The sequence below is a fragment of the Megalobrama amblycephala genome, linkage group LG22, assembly GCF_018812025.1.
Source record: "Megalobrama amblycephala isolate DHTTF-2021 linkage group LG22, ASM1881202v1, whole genome shotgun sequence".
Classification (NCBI taxonomy): Eukaryota; Metazoa; Chordata; class Actinopteri; order Cypriniformes; family Xenocyprididae; genus Megalobrama; species Megalobrama amblycephala.
This window is the reverse complement of record NC_063065.1, coordinates 15,157,326-15,177,771: the sequence shown is the minus strand read 5'-3', so window position 1 is coordinate 15,177,771 and position 20,446 is coordinate 15,157,326. Positions and strand designations below refer to the sequence as shown.

The 20,446-nt window shown below is 38.0% G+C and overlaps 1 protein-coding gene across 1 annotated transcript in view; it reads right to left on the bottom strand.

The window, feature by feature from the left end:
* Positions 1-4,731: 4,731 nt before the first annotated feature.
* Positions 4,732-20,446, bottom strand: part of ek1 (eph-like kinase 1) — a 76,430-nt gene continuing 60,715 nt past the window's right edge. Inside the window, exons 12-17 of the mRNA XM_048174474.1 lie at positions 15,774-15,835; positions 13,678-13,887; positions 12,599-12,748; positions 10,519-10,712; positions 9,164-9,301; positions 4,732-6,582 (exon numbers count right to left, since the gene is read on the bottom strand). Coding sequence (XP_048030431.1) covers positions 6,480-6,582; positions 9,164-9,301; positions 10,519-10,712; positions 12,599-12,748; positions 13,678-13,887; positions 15,774-15,835 — 857 coding nt within the window. The 3' untranslated portion in view covers positions 4,732-6,479. The remainder of the gene's footprint in view (positions 6,583-9,163; positions 9,302-10,518; positions 10,713-12,598; positions 12,749-13,677; positions 13,888-15,773; positions 15,836-20,446) is intronic.

Sequence of the window (20,446 nt, the reverse complement as noted above, 5' to 3'; positions counted from 1 at the left end):
TGTAAAAAAACACATTTTAAAAAGTGCTTGTGTAGTATTTCTTTTAAAATAAATTGTATATATATATATATATATATATATATATATATATATATATATATTATAACAAAATTAATGTGAATGTATTTATTAGTTATTTATTAAAAAAAATTCTATATATATATATAAAATTTTATAAATAACTAATACATACACAACTAATACACATTAATTTTGTTATAGACACAGACGAGAACAAAAGGCTAAAAATATTAACATATTTATTGGACACAATGTTCAAAATGCATACAATTCAACAAGAGCTTTATGAAATAATAACCAAACCAGTACACTAATCATCACAATGTTGAAAACTCAAAACAAAAGATACACAGAAATTTAGAGGTAACATCTTCAGGTACTGACCGAGGACCTGGTTTGCTAAAGTCAATGACTCCGTGACCCTTCATCGAGTTATCTAATCATGTATCCATTATTGACCTTGTACAAGCCAAAGAAGCTTTTTACACTCAGGGCTGAAGTACTTCAGTTTAGAAGTGGGTGGCAAAGTGCCTCAACATAAGTATACCAGATATGATTTAATTATGTAATGCACAGTGCGGTTACCCGTACAACAAAACAACAGTCCTGACTGGCTAAGTACAGACTGAGTTAGAGAGGCCGACTGCAAAACCATCCAACAATTTTGTAATACTGATGCTTTCGGCCACAAGAGAGTGGCTTCCTACAGTTTAATTGATGATTTCCAGATTCATCATTAATATTTTCCATACAACACTACTCGTCTCGTCCGCCAAGTGACATATATGTATTCTCAGTGCTAATCCTGGCTGATATTCAAACCTGGCAATCAAAGTTTAAGAAGTTGTGTGTTCACTCACGGTGATGTATCCTGGCTAAAAATGTCTAGCCAAGGTCCTGATGCAATGTGCAGTAACTCAGTAACAGGTAGTGTGGACTTTGTAAACTGCCAGACCAAAGTTTGCATGATAATAACAGTACTTCACAAAATGGAACACAAACAAATTGCATTTATTATTTTTGAAAAAATCAAAAGGAATGTCAAAAATGCTTCAAGATAATGTTTACTGCATCCAACTGTGAGTGTTTGTGTTGTGTAGAGAGCTAGAAACTAAAAACAAGAAAAATGAGAACTCACAAGAAACCCGGGATTCAAAGTGAATCATTTTGGGGTGGAAGATGCTTTTTGCAGTGCTTCATTAAATTATTCGCTGTTATTGTTGCCGCATGGGAAATTACAAATCTGAATAGGCACATATGTTTCAGTAATCTGACAATTAGGAATAGCTCCTAATTAAGAATTACTAAAAGCACGGAGCAGATGTGCCCATTATTACAATTATAACCTTGACTTTCATCAATAAATATTCGGAAGAAATAAACATTCTTCGTTATGATTTCAATTAAATTTAACTCAATGAACTGAAGGAACACTTTCCCAGAGAGGTCACAGAATGAGAGAACAACACTGTTTTTGTTGCTTCTGCATCATTTAGAATGTGTCTGCCAACATTATAATACTGTATATGAAAAAAAAAATCACGTTTGATCATTTTTATTTAGCATTTTACTTACAATAATGCTAAAGTTGTGCTTATTAAATCACCTAAATAGTTTGCAACTGCCAAAAAAACAAACACACACACAAAAAAGGGGGTTGGGGGGGGGCAGTATTGTCTTGTTTTCCAATTATGTTTTTATTATTTTTTTATTAACATCCTTAAAACAAGATATATTCATAAATATAAAATTAGATACACTAGCATTCAAAGGTTTGGGGTCAGTAACATTTTTTATATTTTTGAAAGAAGTCTTATACTCAACAGGGCTGCATTTATTTGATCAACAATACAGTAAAAACAGTAATATTGTAAAATTAATACAATTTAAAATCTGTTTTCTGTTTTAATATATGTTCAAATGTAGTTTTGATCAATTTAACACAACCTTGTTGAATATGAGTATTTCTTTCAAAAAAATCTTATTGACTGGTAGTGTAGTGTAAAGTAGTGTAGTAGATTGTAGAAAACATTACTTGTTTGAAGGAATATATCACGAACATTTTTTACACCCTTCGCCGGGAGTTTAATAGAGTGCCTCAGGGATGACGCATTTTTGTAGGCAAAACCCGGAAGCGAGTTAGCATTTTAGGACTTCCGGTTCCAACGCCGTAAAGTCTATGGGTTTTTTGAATGGGTTTTTGCTAAATCGCCTGAAATAAGGTCTGTGGTTAACAAAGCCTCTAAATACTTTAACGTTTTGATCTATAACATAAAACACACCAGTTATAACCCACTTGTGATTTTTTAAACTTTTACTGTGTCTTAAAATCGGCGGTTGCTAACAAATTGCTAAAAGGGACTACTTCCTTTGGCAGGGACTTTAGACGTCATCATTAAAAACGGGACATTTGGACAGCATTTCTCATGAAAAAGTGGATAAATATTCATATACAGCGCAGATCATAATCAGCGAGCATGTTTATAAATAAAGTTGTTTTCTAAATAAATTTTGAGGAAGCTTGGTGGTGATGACGTTGATCCGCAACCATGGTGTGCTGTAGTCCGTTTATAGCCTACCATTAGCTTTTTATATCTGACGACTTTATTTAGGCTCCAAAATGTATAAATGTTGTGTTAACTTGTAAAGATTATCTTGATAGACAAAACGTGTAAGTGTCATAACCCTTTGTTAAACACAGAGCTTATTTTCTGCGATTTTCCAAAAGTCTATGGGAAAAATGCATAGGCTTTCAATCGAGGTAACCCGCGCGCCGCTAAATTCCGGGTTGGCCTACAAAAACACGTCATCCCTGGGGTACTCTATAGACCTCTTTGGAGCAGACGTCACAATTACGTCACTTGCAGCTGCGCGCCCATAGTGGTTGCAGAAAAATAGCGGTAGCAATTGGAGGAAAATGTGCAAAATCCACAGAATAAGAGAAAAACGTTTTGTTGTGCCTCTGGATGTTGGAATCGGAATGCAAAAAAATATAGTCTTCATTTTTAAAGAAAACCATCGTTGAAAACGTCCTTTGAAGCTAAACGGAGACGTTTCACAGACTGGACTGATGACACCTGCAAGGATTAGTCTACTATTAAAGCAGGAATTTGATGTAAACAGTAAGTCTACATAATATTCACATATACAGTTCAGAGGACATACATACATAGCAGTTACAGCATGAAATAATATTTAAACCTATAACATTTTACATAGATAACTTTTAAACATAGTCTATAAAATTTTTATTTCACAATTCTGACATTTTTTCTTGCATTTGCGTGTTTATGACTCCCAGTTCGGCCATTATAAATCGCAATTGTGAGTTTATTTCACAATTCTGAGGGGAAAAAAGTCAGAGTTGCGGGATAAATTGCAATTCAGAAAACGAGTATAACGAGTTACAGGATAACGAGCATATCTCACAATTCTGTTTTTCTTTGTAAGAAATGTGAGATATAAACTCAGGTTTGCGAGAAATAAAAGTCAGAATTGTGAGATAAAAAATTCAAAATTAACTTTTTTAAATTCTTTTATTTCGTGGGTTCCATAGACTGCTACTGCTCAACTGTCATTTTCTGCAACCAGGTAGGCTCCGCCCATAAAAAAACGTCATCGCTGTTTGCAAACACCAAATTGGTCTATTGACAAGCGATCTCAACAATCATAACGCCGAATCCGCCATTTTGTCCGACAAAGCAGTCAGGAGTTAGAAGATTAACCTAGGTGGACTTAAACTTGAAAAATGGTGTGTATTTACATCTTTCCGTGTTTTAAACATCATCATTTCTCATGTTCATTCATGTTTATTTGATGCTATATATTAACTAGTAGGAAGAGATGATCAGTTCACGAGCTGCTAGAGCTGAAGCAATCTGTTACGACGCATTAAAGAGCCACAGATCGTTTTTTTTTATTGCTCGAATTTCTTAAAAGAAAATTACACAATTTGGAAGCTGGGACTTTGTTTAATATCATAAGTAACCTGCTCTATCTTGTCTGTCGACATGTTGTCAGTGTCCTCTTTGCTCCGCAATGTATTTTTCACTCTGTGTGGCCTGACAGCGCCATGGTTTGTCGGACAAAGCAACAGTAACTAAGGGGGGCGGGTCTTTGCGAAGGGTCTTATGCCGCATTCCAGGCAACCCGTAACGCGTGTTTTTCCAACCTTCTACCCGTGAAAGTGCACTGGAATGGCAGTCAAGCCCGTGACTTCCCACCCGTGAACTCGTACTAGATCGTTACGGGCTCTGACGTCACATAGCCCGCGAAACAACAATGGCAGCCCCTACGGATGCGGTGTTTATGCAAGTGCATGGTAAAATAAAAAGGTATAACAGCTTCTCTTGCCTTATGTGCCGTTTTCCTCCTCTGTTTCCATCAAATAAGCAAGGAGTAAGCACCTTTGGCGATAGAAATAATTGTTAATGAGCATAAGCCCCGTACGCTCCGCCATGTTGGTTTGTTTACACTTTTACGCAGTTTGGCGTGACTTTCCTGGAACGCTACAAAGCCATGAGTCATGATTTGAAGTCGTGACTCACGGCTCAAAAACCTGCCTGGAACGCAGCAAAATTGACAAACTTTACGCATAGACCCCATTAAAGTTTCTTAGAATCCTGCCAGGAAAATAAAAGTATTATGTCATATATTTAGATATTTAGATACTTTTCTTATGTTTACTGGAAAACAAGACAAATGTAAAAATACTGAAAGAAAACGTTTTTTTTTTTTTGCAGCATGTAAATAAAGGACTATGATGACAAAACATAAATAAGAACACTGAAACTGAAAGGCATCTAACAGGAAGTGAATCCGTAGACGACAGAACTAAGTAGGCTGTTCTGTCTGATCTGCTGCCATTTTGAATCGTGTATCAGTGACAAAAAAACAATCCTGAGAATGCTTAGCTTTCCCCAACACCATAAAGCTAAATTATCCATTACATTCTACAGCCACACAATCCTTGTCTGTTCAAAGCTAGAGTTGAAGGTTAAAATAAGAGTTACCACCTTGCCTTAATTTACAACTGACAAAATCCTTCAAAACACTAAGTCATTACTGTACAAATACAATAACCAACACTGTACAATGTCTCAATTTCTACTGCAATACAATCTTTTCTTCTTCAATCACACCATTTCCAAGTGCAAAACAAAGCACTGCCAAGAAACATGGGGCGAGAAACCAGCAAATGGAGGACGAACCAGCATCTGTTGCGGACAACTTTCTACACGGGATTGTGAACATGGTGCATGGAAATTGTATACTAAAATGTTTAAGCTCCACCATTTTGTTATCAGATCATATGGAAATGTAATCTGAAGGTACCTAGTGCTCGGTAACCATCAGAGCGCTATGCTAAAAGGGGTCCAACACAAATATAGATTCAACAGTCCACCGAGTGCAGCTCCATCAACACCAAGACGATTTAGGGATAAAGTCTCCCTCGTTAAATGCTCAACACATATCTCCTTCCAACAGAGACGCCCGTAGCGGCTCAGGTTCGTGGTGAAACGCATGTAATGATGCGAAATACTTTAAATATGCAATGAAATTAGAAGAAAAGCCACATCAAATGGAGTGGCTCCACATAAACGTGTCCGAAAGTTGCTGCCAGTGTGAAGGAAGGACGACATCTGCCCTCTTCGTGACATCGTCACGCTCTCCTGCCTCTGAAGCAACAATTGCTTTTCATTCCTTAACCGTCTCTCGTTTCTCTGTTGCTGCACATCGGATGTCAGAACTTGTCAAAAGTGACAAGCGTGGGCTCTCCAAACTCTGGGATCTCCACGGTGGAATTGACATATTCCAAAGACGCTGCTGAGGGCTTGACGGGAGCAGGCCGGAGAGGCATCTGGGGTCAAGGAGCGGCCCTTCTATGTACCGTTTAAATGCGTATGTGTGAAAGAGAGATCAGTGCTTCTAAAGGCGAGCTGTCTCTCGCTGAACGTTTCTAAACTATTTCCACATACACAAGTTTTCAAGGACATCTCGCTGAAGGTTTTCTCATCCTCGCAGTTCACGTTAAGTCTCTTACTGAAGAAAATCATACTTGTATCGCTCGCAAAACAGTTAAAAGATTCACAAGACACAATCGGTGTTTCTTCTCAAGGTCTTTCTTCTGTACAATGAGGAGTGGAGCGTGATGTTCACAGTGCTGTGATGTCACATGGTGTTGATTCTTGTCCTTACTTCACTTGGATCGATTAATATCCACTTTTAAAGTCCACAATCTTTGAGCATCCAGAGCAATCTAGTGCTTTAGAAGATTTCTGGATGCTGATCACAAAAGGGAAGGTACTCGCCCATTCTTCTGTAGGGCTGAGGAACTTCAGTGCTGGTAGAGAGATAAAACAGAGTCATTTTGCAGCAAGACGCTTCCATGTGGCAAGAACGCTCCCAATCTCCTCTTCGGTGGAAGCGGAACAGGTCGAGGCCGTTGAGGTGAGGCGCTATACCTGAACTTGAGACCCATGCTGTGCCTGAAGACACTGGATACTAGACAGAATCTTTTTCTGATGGCCTGCCAGTGCTACGCCCATCTTATCCAGCTCACTGTGAGAGAAATGAAGAGACAGAAGAAAATGCCTTAGCAAACGGTGGCTTTGTTCGGAATAGCATACTAATCAAACTATTCGTAGAGTATGCAGATATCCTGCATACGCTCTTAAAAATAAAAGGTTCTTTATTGGCATCTATGGTTCCATGAAGAACCTTTAACATCTATGGAAACTTTCCATTAAACAAAAGGTTCTTTAGATTTTTAAAATGTTCTTTACACTAAGAAAAAAAATGTTCTCTGAAAGGTTCTTTGGGGAACCAAAAATGGTTCTTCTATGGCATCGCTGCCTCATTTTGGAATTTTAATTTTTGAGAGTGTAGCTGGAAGCAGATCACACATATTATACTGAACAATACAATGTACTCCACTCAACTTTCCATTTTCAGTGTGATTAAACATTACTACAGCAATATTAACCATTTATTGATGGACTCAATATTTGATTAAACTGCCAAAATGTATATTTTTACACAAAATTGAATTAAAATCGATAACTTCCAAGTTCCTAGTAACTCGTAATGAGGTCATATGACAATGTAGCATACTACTGTTGCATACTTATTTTGATCATACTGCCAAAATGTAAATAATTTTGCGAAAATGCAAAACAATTATATTTATTTCTGAGATAAATTAAACATGCAACGCAATGAGCCCATATGACAACATTATAGCATACTATTGTTTGGAGAATTTAACATTGCAAACTGCATACTCTTTTACATACTTTTTTAGAAAACAGTAGGCAGTATACAGTGTATAATGAGCAGTAAGCATTAATCTAGTATTCAATTTCAAACATAGCTCGTCTTTTCGGAACGCCATACTGCCGTACTATTTTTTTCCTGTATATATACTGTGTAAATGCTCAGTTTGATTCTCAGTATGCAGTAAACTAATATAGGGGAAAGTGGGGTGAGTTGTGCCAGTTTTTACTCAAAGTGACTTTAAAGTGAGGCCATGGCAGTAATGCCTTCAACTTAAGAATGTACATATATTTCAGGATGTGGTGCATGCCTGAGAACAATAACTTTGGATCTGAAATAAATTGTTGTTTCAGAAATATAGCTTTTGCAAAAAAAGTGGTCTCGTGGCACAACTTGCCCCTCGTGCGGGGTAAGTTGTGCCTTTGGGGAGAATACGTAGGGGTAATTTGTGCCAGTCATTTCTGAAGTAAAACAGAACATTTTAAAGTTATGAACTGTAATGCTATATGAAATCAAGACAAATTCAATACAAAATTACTCATTTAAGGTTTATTTAGATATTGTCACCCTATTAAACTGTTGGAATAGGCTAAGTCATATTTTGTAGTTTTTGGGAAAACACAAAAAACTTAAATACACAATATATGATATTTGTGAATCATTTCAGGCAAAAAGGCTTTGGCAATAGATGCCTGTTGACATACATAGAACGCTGTCTGTCAATTATAAGAATAACATAAGAATACGCCACATTACAAATTATTATGCAAGTGACATATCAGTAAGATTTCAGTAGAATAAACATTCAGATTTTAGTTTTTCTAAGAAAATGTTTGTTTGTTTATTTATCCATGTCTTATAAATGGTATCAATCTCAGACAAAATAATTTGCCAGGTCTATGGAAACCCTACTTAGAGGTTGTTCCACATTATTAAGCAAGTCACAGTTTTCATACAAAATGGGGAGGAAGAAAGATCTTTCTGAAGATGAAAATACCTGTTTGCTGCTGAACAGTGGTTTTTTTTTATAGCTGCCTTTTTAATACAATTAATTTTTTTGACAGGAACTTTCATTAATAAGCCTTTATCTGACCGAGTTCTGCTGTGCTCTAAATCACTCACAAATCTTATGATAATTCGATAATCTCCATTCAGTTTCACACAATATTAGTTGTTTTCATGCCTTCTGCACAACATTGGACCATTTCATGCTTTTCATCTTCAGAAAGTGCGTTTTATAAGTGTGTGGCATGATGGGTTTTGGTCTAAAATCAAGAATGTCACATAGTTTAACTGCTAAAATGTAAGAGTACAATGTACAATTACAAATTAATAATATATTGAAAATAATCATACGTGGGGGTGAGTTGTGCCACTGGCACAACTTAACCCAGGCCCTCTGGCACAAATCACCCCGGACCCTCAAGTTTGAAAAACTAGCATGATCCAGCAGTTAAGAGCTAACATCATGCTAACTGTATAGACTCATTGTGTAGCCTGCTAAAGCACTAAAACATGTGTGAAATGTTTTCAAACTTATCTATAATTGTTCAGACACTACAATCAAAAAACCTTGATCATAGAAATTTTACTTTGAAAGGGAAATAAGTTTTTTTAGCTAAAATGTGCTTTCCTCCCATGCCATGTGTCTCTCTTCTTTGGAGGATGAGTAAAATGGATGGCTTTGCAAAATTATGTGGTCACATGACCAATTTCTTCTATGGTTTTCCAGAAACAATGGGTGGAACTACTTCCCCCCTGGCACAAATCACCCCACTCTCCCCTACCGTTGTGAACAGTCTCTTGAAATGCAATCAAACATCTCATACTAATATAAACGTGAGGTTAATATGTAGCTGTTGTTTACCTGCTGCTGACGTACAGAACCGAGTCCAGGGTGACGTAGCCGGCGCTAGAGAAGTGTTCTTTGTACTGACCCATTTTAATCAAGTCCAGCCAGTCTTCCACTGTGCTGACCCCAGCATCAGGAGTCACTGGGTCCTCCCTGTGGATGGAGGAGGAAGTGCAGTCAGAATAACAGCCTTATATAACCATGTCATTTCACATCTAGTATGACATGTTAGAATTGTCTTGAAGAAAGAGAGCTTTCTGTATTGCTGTGTGGGGATGTCTGATGTACACTACCAGTTTAATGTTCCTAAAAGAAGTCTCTTATGCTCACAAAGGCTGCATTTATTTGATTAAAAATACAGTAGTATTGTGAAATATTATAACAATTTAAAATAACAGTTTTCTATTTTAATATACTTTAAAATGTCATTTATTCCAGTGATGGCAAAGCTGAATTTTCAGCATCATTACTCCAGTGTTCAGTGTCACATGATCCTTCACAAATCATTTCAATATTTCAATGATTGGCGAGCCTTTCAAAAACAATCTTAATTGTTCCAAACTCTTGATCAGTAGTGTACGTATCCATTTTTTCTTGTGTTTTTGGTAAAATTCCATTTAGATTTATTCAAAATTCATGCTGTTTTATCAGCTTATACTTTTAACGTAAGTGTTGCCATGATGTGATCATTGTAAAATCACATGAGTAAGAAACCAGCTTCTTTTATATGTTCGAATCTGTGTACAAGCTTATCAGAAGCTTATCATTGTCTGGACATATGAGGCTTTCCAGATCCAGAAGAGAGGCAGATTGCACCACCAAACCACGTCTCTGTCACTCTCTCCCTCTCTGCTGCATAGCGTCCATTATAACACACACAATCCTGAGTAATTTAGATCTAAACCCATTGTATTTAATGGCAGGGACATGGGGCAGGGGCTTCCCAGTGATTTTTGGGAAAATTCAGTTTGCACATTTGGCTTTAACTGTGGCATGCAAAGTCTAAACAATCCAGCGCCCATCTGCCTCCTATTTGGCAGCCTTCAAAATGCAGCAGAGGGATAGACAAGCAATCAGATATCAGCCAATATCACCTCAAACCCCCCCTCTCCACTGAGGGAAACATGCTCTGGAAGTAAGAAATTCGTACAGATGTACATCTGGCTTCAATCTAGATTAGCCGGATATCTGTTTCATTATTGGATTATTGCAAAAAACACCTCCGATTTTATCACACACCTGAGAAACATCATAACGCCCTTCATGAGCTATATATTACAGGCCGTTCGTGCCGAACAAACCGCCGTACACATCCCAACGGATCACCTCTATTGAATTCAGATCTAATCCGAGGAGGGCATTTGGCTCACCAGACTGCAGTGTTGGCCAGCTGCTTCAGGCTGCTTGGGTTCCGTATCAGCCTGTCCAGGGTGTTGACAATCTGCCCAAATTTGGGCCGATCGCTGCGGTTCTTTTCCCAGCAGTCTAGCATGAGCTGGTGAAGCACCACCGGACAGTCCATTGGAGCCGGTAGCCTGTAGCCTTCATCTATAGCTTTTATCACCTGGAGGGAAGAAGATTCCACATTAAAAATCATACATTTATTAATAGCGTATAAGCTTCATGAATACTGAGCAGATTTATTCATTCGCATTTAGCTTTTGTGTGGGGTTAGATTCATTCTTTTTTTTTTTTTACCCATCTGTGACTGTGAAGTGAGAATGAGATTTCGGGTGAGACGGTCTTTGTTAGCGCAAAGGAGAGCTGTTTAATTTTGTCCCTTTTATGAAATGATATCGCCGTAAGGGAAAGAATAAACTAGCCTGATGGAAACATTCGTATTATCTTAACTCTTGCCTTGAAGACTGTAACCGTCGAAACGCAACATTGCCTGTTACCATGGCAAAGGAAGGAAGACAGATGGATTTTGTGGTTTACGCCATGAATGGAACTTTCGAATTCCGTTCCCTTGACACAATAAAAGTGCATCCGCTAACAAGCATGCAAATGTTTTCGTGCTCCAGTTTAACATGACGAGTCTCGAATCATTCCCAAATGTCTCAATCTCTCTCCTGAGCAGCCTCTTTCCAAATCCCAAGCAAAGATCTCTTCCCAAGGTGAAGATAAATAAATGAAAATGGTTTCTGGTGTGGAAAATCTGCCAAGAACCCACTGACACGGATTCAAATTCCCTCTTTTAAAGCGGCCTGTGAATTGAAATCTGGAAATGTTCACCCTCCAGATGCATTTAATCTTTTTACCTTTGTAAGCCTGGGAGTTTTTTTTTTTTTTTAATTCCAGTCCCACAGAAGTGCTCTGGCAAAGGTATTTTATTACAAATCGATGAGGATTCTCACATTAAACAAAATAAAGCTGGCCAATGGCAATGATTACCAGTGTTGTTATTGTTAACTAAAATTAAAACTAGTAAAAAATCATTTTCATTAATTGAAAGAAACAAATAGCCTATATGAAAAACTTCATCTTAAAAAAACCTAGAAATGAAACTAACTGAAATAAAATAAGTTGAAGTAACAAAATTATTAAAACTAAATAAAAATTACCTAATAAAAAGGCAAAAAAATTAGGACTATTCCAAAAATATAGTAAAATAACATTTAAGGTTATACCTCACACAGTTCATTCTTAAAGGGTTATGTTTTTTATTACTCACCCTCATGGCATTCTACACCCGTAAGACCTTCGTTAATCTTCAGAACACAAATTAAGATATTTTTGTTGAAATCCGATGGCTCCGTGAGGCCTGCGTAACCAGCAATGACATTTCCTCTCTCAAGATTCATAAAGGTACTAAAAACATATTTAAATCAGTTCATGTGAGTACAGTGGTTCAATATTAATATTATAAAGCGACGAGAATATTTTTGGTGTGCCAAAAAAAAAAAAAAAAAAAAAAAAACTTATATAATGATTATCACTGCTTCAGGAAGCTTCGGAGCATTATGAATCAGTGTGTCGAATCAGCAGTTCGGAGCGCCAAAGTCACGTGATTTCAGCAGTTTGGCGGTTTGACACGCTGGTTCATTTATGCTCCGAGGCTTCGTGAAGCAGTGTTTTGAAATCGGCCATCACTATATACGTCGTTATTTTGGGTTTTTTGGCGCACCAAAAATATTCTCGTCGCTTTAGAATATTAATATTGAACCACTGTACTCACATGAACTGATTTAAATATGTTTTTAGTACCTTTATGGATCTTGAGATAGGAAATGTCATTGCTGGCTATGAAGGCCTCATGGAGCCATCGGATTTCAACAAAAAATATCTTAATTTGTGTTCCGAAGATTAACGAAGGTCTTACGGCATGAGGGTGAGTAATGAATGACATTATTTTCATTTTTGGGTGAACTAACCCTTTAAAACCTCCTGATGTTTCTATTTACTTGTGCAATGCAACTGTGGTAACATTTAAATTCAGAATTTACTCACATCCTGATTGGACATTTCCCAGTATGGTCGTTCCCCGTAGGATATCACTTCCCACATGACAATGCCGTAACTCCACACATCACTGGCTGATGTGAATTTCCTGTAGGTGATAGCCTCAGGGGCTGTCCATCGAATGGGAATCTTACCCCCCTAAAGCACAAAATCAGAGGTTAGCAGTGTTAGGAATTAGCATCTCTACAAATTGCAAAACTATTAAGTGATCACCAACAAGCTACTAGCACTGCTACTTTTAAAATCATGCAGCTTTACAGTAGTGACGCTATTTAAGTTGTAGAACAGCTTAAACAACGTGAGCTATTTTTCAATGCAATTTGGCCGAAGTCCAGTCTTTCAAATAAAGGGGTCTTTTTCATGCTCAAACAGCAACATTACACACTAAAGAAAGATTCTTGGTTGAGATGCGATTGAAACTTGTGGTAAGAAATGGTTGACCAATCACAACACACTGGTCCAGCCGACCAATCAGAGCACACTGCGCTTTTCGGAAGGAGGGGCTTCATGGAGACCAGAACTAGACACTAGTGTTACTGACAGACTGAGAAGAGAGGTGCTGCAACAATGTAAAATATGTGGAAAAAAGGTGTTTTTTGAACATTCAAGCAAGAAAACCTATTCTAGTAAACCCCAAAAACAAAATCAAGACTTTAAAAAGATTTTTTAGCCTTTAAAAGATCTGTTGATCTGGTAATTTTGCTCTAGAAAGCTGGTCCAAACTTTATTTTTCATTTTATACTGATCATCCAGCAAAACCATTTACAAATGCATTTATAGGCAGGGAGTAACACACACACACTCTGAGTGAATGTTTAGCCATCCATCAGTCTGGATAGCTGCTATGACAGTCCTGCGTGACCTCATTTCTAGACTACGGATCAGCAAGAATACATCTCGCAGTGTCTGATTTTTTGTCTACACAATCAAATTATATTTCTTGTTTAAAAAACAACAGGCTAAACCAGTTAACATATGACAACAAAAAATGTTGCATTGTAAATCAATTAAAATAAGACCAGAGACCCAAAAGTGCAAACATCCTGAGCAGAAGCGTGATCTCTCACCCGTGTAGTATACGCCGCCTCTGGATCGTCCTCTAGCACGCGCGACAGCCCGAAGTCAGACACTTTACACACCAGGTTTCCGTTCACCAGAATGTTCCGTGCTGCCAAATCCCGGTGCACGTAGTTCATCTCTGAGAGGTACTGCATCCCCGCGGCTATCCCACGCATCATTCCCACCAGCTGGATCACCGTGAACTGCCCGTCGTGTTTCTGAACAAAATGAAGAGTTCTCATGTCAAAATCTCATCCCTGCGGCCTTATTTTCTGCCATGTTCAACCTCTGTGGATCCTGGCACAGTCGGTCAGGTTTGAATTTGTCTCGTGAGTAATTCATAATTCATTGGCTTCCTAATTAAAAGTGTTGCTCACATGTTGCAGGGCACGAGCTATTAACTGCAATGACTGTATAATCATTCAGGCTTTTTATGCGAGCAATGGCAAGTAAGTAACCAACTAACCAAATTATGATGTTTCATTATACCCTCTGGCAAGAAAACAAAATGTTTTGATTTTTAACTGCGGTTGTATAGTAATATTGAGGCATGCTGGTGTGTTAGTGCAGGGGTTTTCAAACTGTTTTCAAATCAAAGAGAGAGAGAGAATATTTAACAGAATTTTTAATTGACATTATGGCTTCATTCTGCTTTTTAAAGATGGGTATTTAATTTAGGCAATTAGGCAATTATTTAATTTCAGAAATAATGTTGCCTTTATAATATCATTCTTAAAGGTGCCGTAGAATGTGTTTTCAAAAGATGTAATATAAGTCTAAGGTGTCCCCTGAATGTGTCTATGAAGTTTCAGCTCAAAATACCCAATAGTTTGTTTTTTTTTATAAATTTTTTTTAACTGCCTATTTTGAGGCATCATTAACTATGCGCCAATTCAGGCTGCGGCCCCTTTAAATTCTCGTGCTCCCCGCCCCCGGAGCTCGCGCTTGCCTTAAACAGCATAAACAAAGTTTACACAGCTAATATAACCCTCAAAATGGATCTTTACAAAGTGTTCTTCATGCAGCATGTCTAATCGCGTAAGTATGGTATTTATTTGGATGTTTACATTTGATTCTAAATGAGTTTGATAGTGCTCCGTGGCATTACACACTGTTGGAGAGATTTATAAAGAATGAAGTTGTGTTTATGAATTATACAGACTGCAAGTGTTTAAAAAATGAAAATGACGACGACTCTTGTCTCCGTGAATACAGTAATAAACGATGGTAACTTTAACCACATTTAACAGTACATTAGCAACATGCTAACGAAACATTTAGAAAGACAATTTACTAATATCACTGAAAATATCATGATATCATGGATCATGTCAGTTATTATCGCTCCATCTGTCATTTTTCGCTATTGTCCTTGCTTGCTTGCCTAGTCTGATGATTCAGCTGTGCACATCCAGACGTCCTGCCCTTGTCTAATGCTTTGAACATGGGCTGGCATATGCAAATATTGGGGTCATACATATTAATGATCCCGACTGTTACGTAACAGTCGGTGTTATGTTGAGATTCGCCTGTTCTTCGGAGGTCTTTTAAACAAATGAGATTTATATAAGGAGGAGGAAACAACGGTGTTTGAGACTCACCATATGTCATTTCCATGTACTGAACTCTTGTTATTCAACTATGCCAAGGTAAATTCAATTTATAATTCTAGGGCACCTTTAACATTTTTCTCTCATAGTATACAAGGGTTCACATACAAGGAAAACATATCTGCCTTAATATTTTAGGAAAGGACAGTATTTGGAATCAAAAAGTTTAAAAACCCCTGTGGCTAGTGTCTCCTATCTTCTAATCTAGCTTGACCAGCTTTATCAGAAAGTCCATGCTGGTCGACTATCTCCACCAGATAAGAACATCATGGTGCACCAGCAACACGAACACCAAACCAGCAAAAATCATGGTGGTCTGAGCTGGGTAGGAGGACACAAAGAAAAAAAACAGGCACAGAGAGGTGTGAACACGCGAACTGTCAAACCAGATCTGGAAGAGCCAGACAATTTCTTTGTGTTCCTGTGATATTTCACAGCATTTCCTTTGGTGCAAATTGGCCTTCATCATTGGCAGCAAAATAGAGCATGCTCACCTTCAAAAAAGTGTCCAGAGATCCATTTTCCATGTACTCTGTCACTATCATCACAGGCTTACCTAAGGGACAGAAAACAAGGAGACAAAACAGAAAGTGTGAAATATTGCTGAAAATAGAGAGAGAGAGAGCCGAAGCGAGAGAAAGACGTTTCCTTTTTTTTTTCACAGGCAAACAAGAAAAGACGCAGCAGAGAGGCAGAAAGAGGCTGGCGCTTTGTGTCTTATATTTAATTCATTTCCAAGTTGACAGAGAAAAACATGCAGATAAAGAGAGCGGACACCTCCCCCACTTCTTGCGACTTCACAGACCCTCGTCCCAGCTTTCCTTTTCCTCTACCTGCTGCCTGTTACTCATAGTGACAGCCCCTAATCAAAGCTCTCAATAACAGTCAGGCAGATAATTAGAGCGAGCTGTCCACTGAGAATATCTTTGTCCAGAAATACCTAAAATGGTAATGAGTTCCTTTAGGAGGGGGGATGATGAAGGGGGTGTGGGGGGAGGTTTTTAGGGGGTGCTGTGATTAATTGCCCTGGGGGTGGTGGTGGGGAGGGGTTGAAGAAGAAGAAGGGGTGTAAAGATCTGCTAATGGGAAAAGTGTTCACCTCTCCACTGCTTCAGACACAGCTGCAAGAGGCACATATGGGAGCTTGCACCTGCGTAGCTCAAAGTGATTAAAAATTCTCCCCTGATTCCACCCAAATAGCACACTGTCAATCAGAAAGACTCCCTTCTCACCTCACATGTGACAGGGAAGACTACATGCTAATTCATCCTGATTATCAGAGATGCTTGATGGATGTAACGTACGGCAGGAACTTTCACCTCGGGGCACCAGACACACGTCAACATGAGAGGACGTTTACCCCTAGAGATGTTCGCTATTTCCTTGAGGAGCCCTTTATGTTGTGCCGAGCCTAGCAGCTAAAAATCTGGACTGGTAACGAAAAAGGTTATACAGTAGGTTTAAACACTGCAAAAAAGGTGATCCTTGAGACGTGATATCGAGGGAACAATGTAACCTCAATTTGCTCCATGGGGATAGTTGCTGTAAATTATCAATGTAAATAAAATTTTTACTTTTAGATATAAATAATAATAAAAAAATTATTATCTATATTATATGTAATATATATTCTATTATATTGTTTCTGTAAAATTACAGGGTATTTTTTAATTTAAAGTTTTGTTTTTCTTTTGGCTTAAAATAATATAAATTAAATAGAATGAAAAGAAAAAACTGAAAATAAAATCATGATGGTCCAGTTAATATGCATGCATTTTCTTATTAACTAAATAAATTCTCATTTTATACATTATTATATATCTTATATTTTATAATATTTTGATATTTTTAGCAGCTGTGCTTTAATTATTACATTATGCTTTTTATGGAGTGCCTCAAGGATCGGTGTTAGGCCCTCTGCTATTTTCAATTTAAATGCTGCCACTTAGTAATATTATAAGAAAACATGGAATTAGTTTTCACTGCTATGCTGATGATACTCTGTTATACATTTCATCACGAACAGATGAAATCTCAGAGAGTGTTAAAGATATAAAATATTGGATGACCAGTCATTTTCTTCTATTAAATTCAGATAAGATTGAGGTGTTACTTATTGTACCAAAAACCTGTAGACTACATTTTGCATTTAGAAGGATGTACTGTTACTTCATATTCTACAGTTAAAGAACTGGATGTTATACAGTATTAGACAGCAAGATCTAAATCATCAAAAATCATATTTCATATGTTACAAAAACAGCCTTCTTCCACCTCAGAAACATCGCTAAGCTACGGAATATGTCATCTGTTTCTGATGCAGAAAAGTTTACTGTAGATTACTGTAATGCATTACTAGCCGGTTGTCCTGCATCCTCAATAAACAAGCTACAATTAGTCCAAAATTCAGCAGCTAGAGTTCTTACTAGGTCAAGAAAATATGATCATATAACACCAAATTTATCATCTCTACACTGGTTACCTATTATTAAGTTCTGTATCGATTACAAAGTATTGCTACTGACCTATAAGGCCCTAAATGGTTAAGCTCCTGTGCATTTAACCGATCTTCTATCGCCCTACAATCCTTCACGCTCTTTAAGATCACAAAACTCTGGGCTTCTAGGATATCTAAGTCCACTAAAGGAGGGAAATGTTTTCACATTTGGCTCCTAAACTCTGGAATAGCCTCAGACTGCCTCAGACTCGCTCACCCAGTTTAATCTAGATTAAAGACTCATCTCTTTGGCCAAGCATTGACATAATGCATCTCATAACCATATACTTGAGTTATATCAGATCAAATGCACATGACTATCTTTGCTTATTGTTATGAACAGCAGCTATGCTAATTATTCTCCATTTGCTTTTTATGTTTTATCCCGGGATGCCCGTCCAAAGGTGACTAGAGAATACATCAACTTCGGCTTGGATCCAGCCTCTTATGAAGGCTTCAGATGAACAACACCTGTGAAGAGATGACCCCAACTACTGCGAGGACTTCGGATGACACAAACTCTGGATCAACATGCACCATTCCAAATTTTGCTATATATCCTAATCATTGTTAACATGTATTCATTACTAGAATGAGCTCATTGTTTCTGCCTTAAATTAATACATTATTAGCTAACTGCGTGATTTGTATATGTACATTTCTGAAATTACATAACTAAATAATTGTAATGTTGACATGCATTTTCTGTAAAGCTGCTTTAAAATGATATGTACTGTGAAAGGTACTATACAAATAAATGTGATTTGAATTGAATTCTTTAGCCTCTTTAATTCAATTAGACAGTTTTGCATGGTAAAACCTTGAAAACATTGCATCCCCTTTAAAGCACCGTTGTTACCGCCATTGCGTTGTGACTTTTGCCCATTTCGAGCTGCAATACACAAAGTAAAAAGAAAATGTGAGTAGAAGACCTTGAGGACAAAGGTAACAAGACATCTGCCCTGTCTATTTCAAGATACAATTTAAGCCTGCAGACTGGCGATTTGCGGGTGAGGCTACAAGAAAAGAGTCAATTGGTGTCATTATGGTTTTGTAATCTCTACTTCAGCAAAGCACAAAGAAATTGAATCCAGTAAAACCCTCATTCAGCCTAACAAGCTATCTATAGCACATAGCCCTAAGAGATGTTACTGTTTGCGGTTTCAAACGAATAGAGCTAGCAATGTGTCCTAGCTGTCACTGTAAGTAAATCACAAATGTATTGGTCACGCCCTTTAAAAATGATGTCACACGACAAGCGTGGTGAAGGATATCCGAACAGATCGCGCGTTAGCTTATCAACGTGGGACAAATTGCTTTGACAGTGAGCTAGTTGGATAACGTGGCCTCCCTGCCTCAACCTACAAAAATGAAATACAGAACGCATTCAAACAAACCTGACACTGCAGATGTTCGCACTATCAGATCAAATCGACGTGCATTTCCGTACTCTAGCTGTTCGGCATCTTAAGAAATGGCTGACGGTTCTACTGATAAGTTTGTTAATTAAATTACCTAGCTACTTATCCATGCGTTCACATTTAAGTGAGATTGATGCTGAAGCAGTTTTAGGAGAGCTCCAATTAGACAGCATTCACACACACACACACACACACTCAAACGTCCATGATTAAAACAAGGCAATGAGTATATTACGTCCTGCTACGGCCCGATCTATTCTAAGCGCCTAACTGCTGTTGAAAGGTTGTAATTATGGTCATTATCACAAGAGCAAGGAATGCATGTATTTAAGGCAATCTGAAAAAGGTGATTTACATTAAAAGAGCTGCAACTTCAGCATGTACTCTGTACTTCATCTGCAATCTCATGCTGCGGGGGCTTTTGATGAAATGACAGCAATTTGTCGTGAAATATCAGAGGATAAAGGAATGTTCCGGTTCAAAACAAGTTAGCTCTAGCTTAAAAGCACACATTACTCCGAACAAAGCAATACTTTCAATGATTTAGAAATGACATTCTCTTATCTATTGTTCGAGCTGTTGACGGCACAAAAAACTTTTCTTGAGGACTCAGCTGGAATGAACCTGAAAATACAGCCGTAGATAGCGAACGTTATCAGATAGTAGACCGGAGTCCGCTAATCTGATGGTTAGATGCACAATGGGTTTATAATAGAGACGATGACAGCTCTGTGTTTTTGTAAAGATGGGGGATAAAGAACTGAATGGGGCATTAAGGTCTATTCGGATTCCATTCTCTGAGTTGCCGACACATTTGCATTACAAAAAGCTCAATCACGGTCTAATTTTTTCCGTCTGAGGTGGTAATGATAGAGCGCCTCTCCGAAAGCTGTGTTACGTGACAGATGCTTTTCATATTACAGCGCAAAACTCTTTGTCTATCTCGCCGTCGCTCCATCAGGCAGCATAAACACTCCTCAGCCTCTTTAATGCGTCTCCGCTCGGCTCCATCAGCACCGTGATTAGTCTGCGTGTACGAGGAGGGGGCAGGATTGACAGCTGCTTCTGTAATGCAGTGCGAGGGGTCGCTGACCTCTCCTGTCCCCATCCCCTACGCCATCAGGCTGATCTGTGACCTGTGAAATTACTCCAGCTATCAAATCTCACCCAATCAGTGGTGGAAGAGGACACGTTCGCGAACAGACACACGCACACATGTGTGTTATATTACTTTAGCAAGATGGAAGAT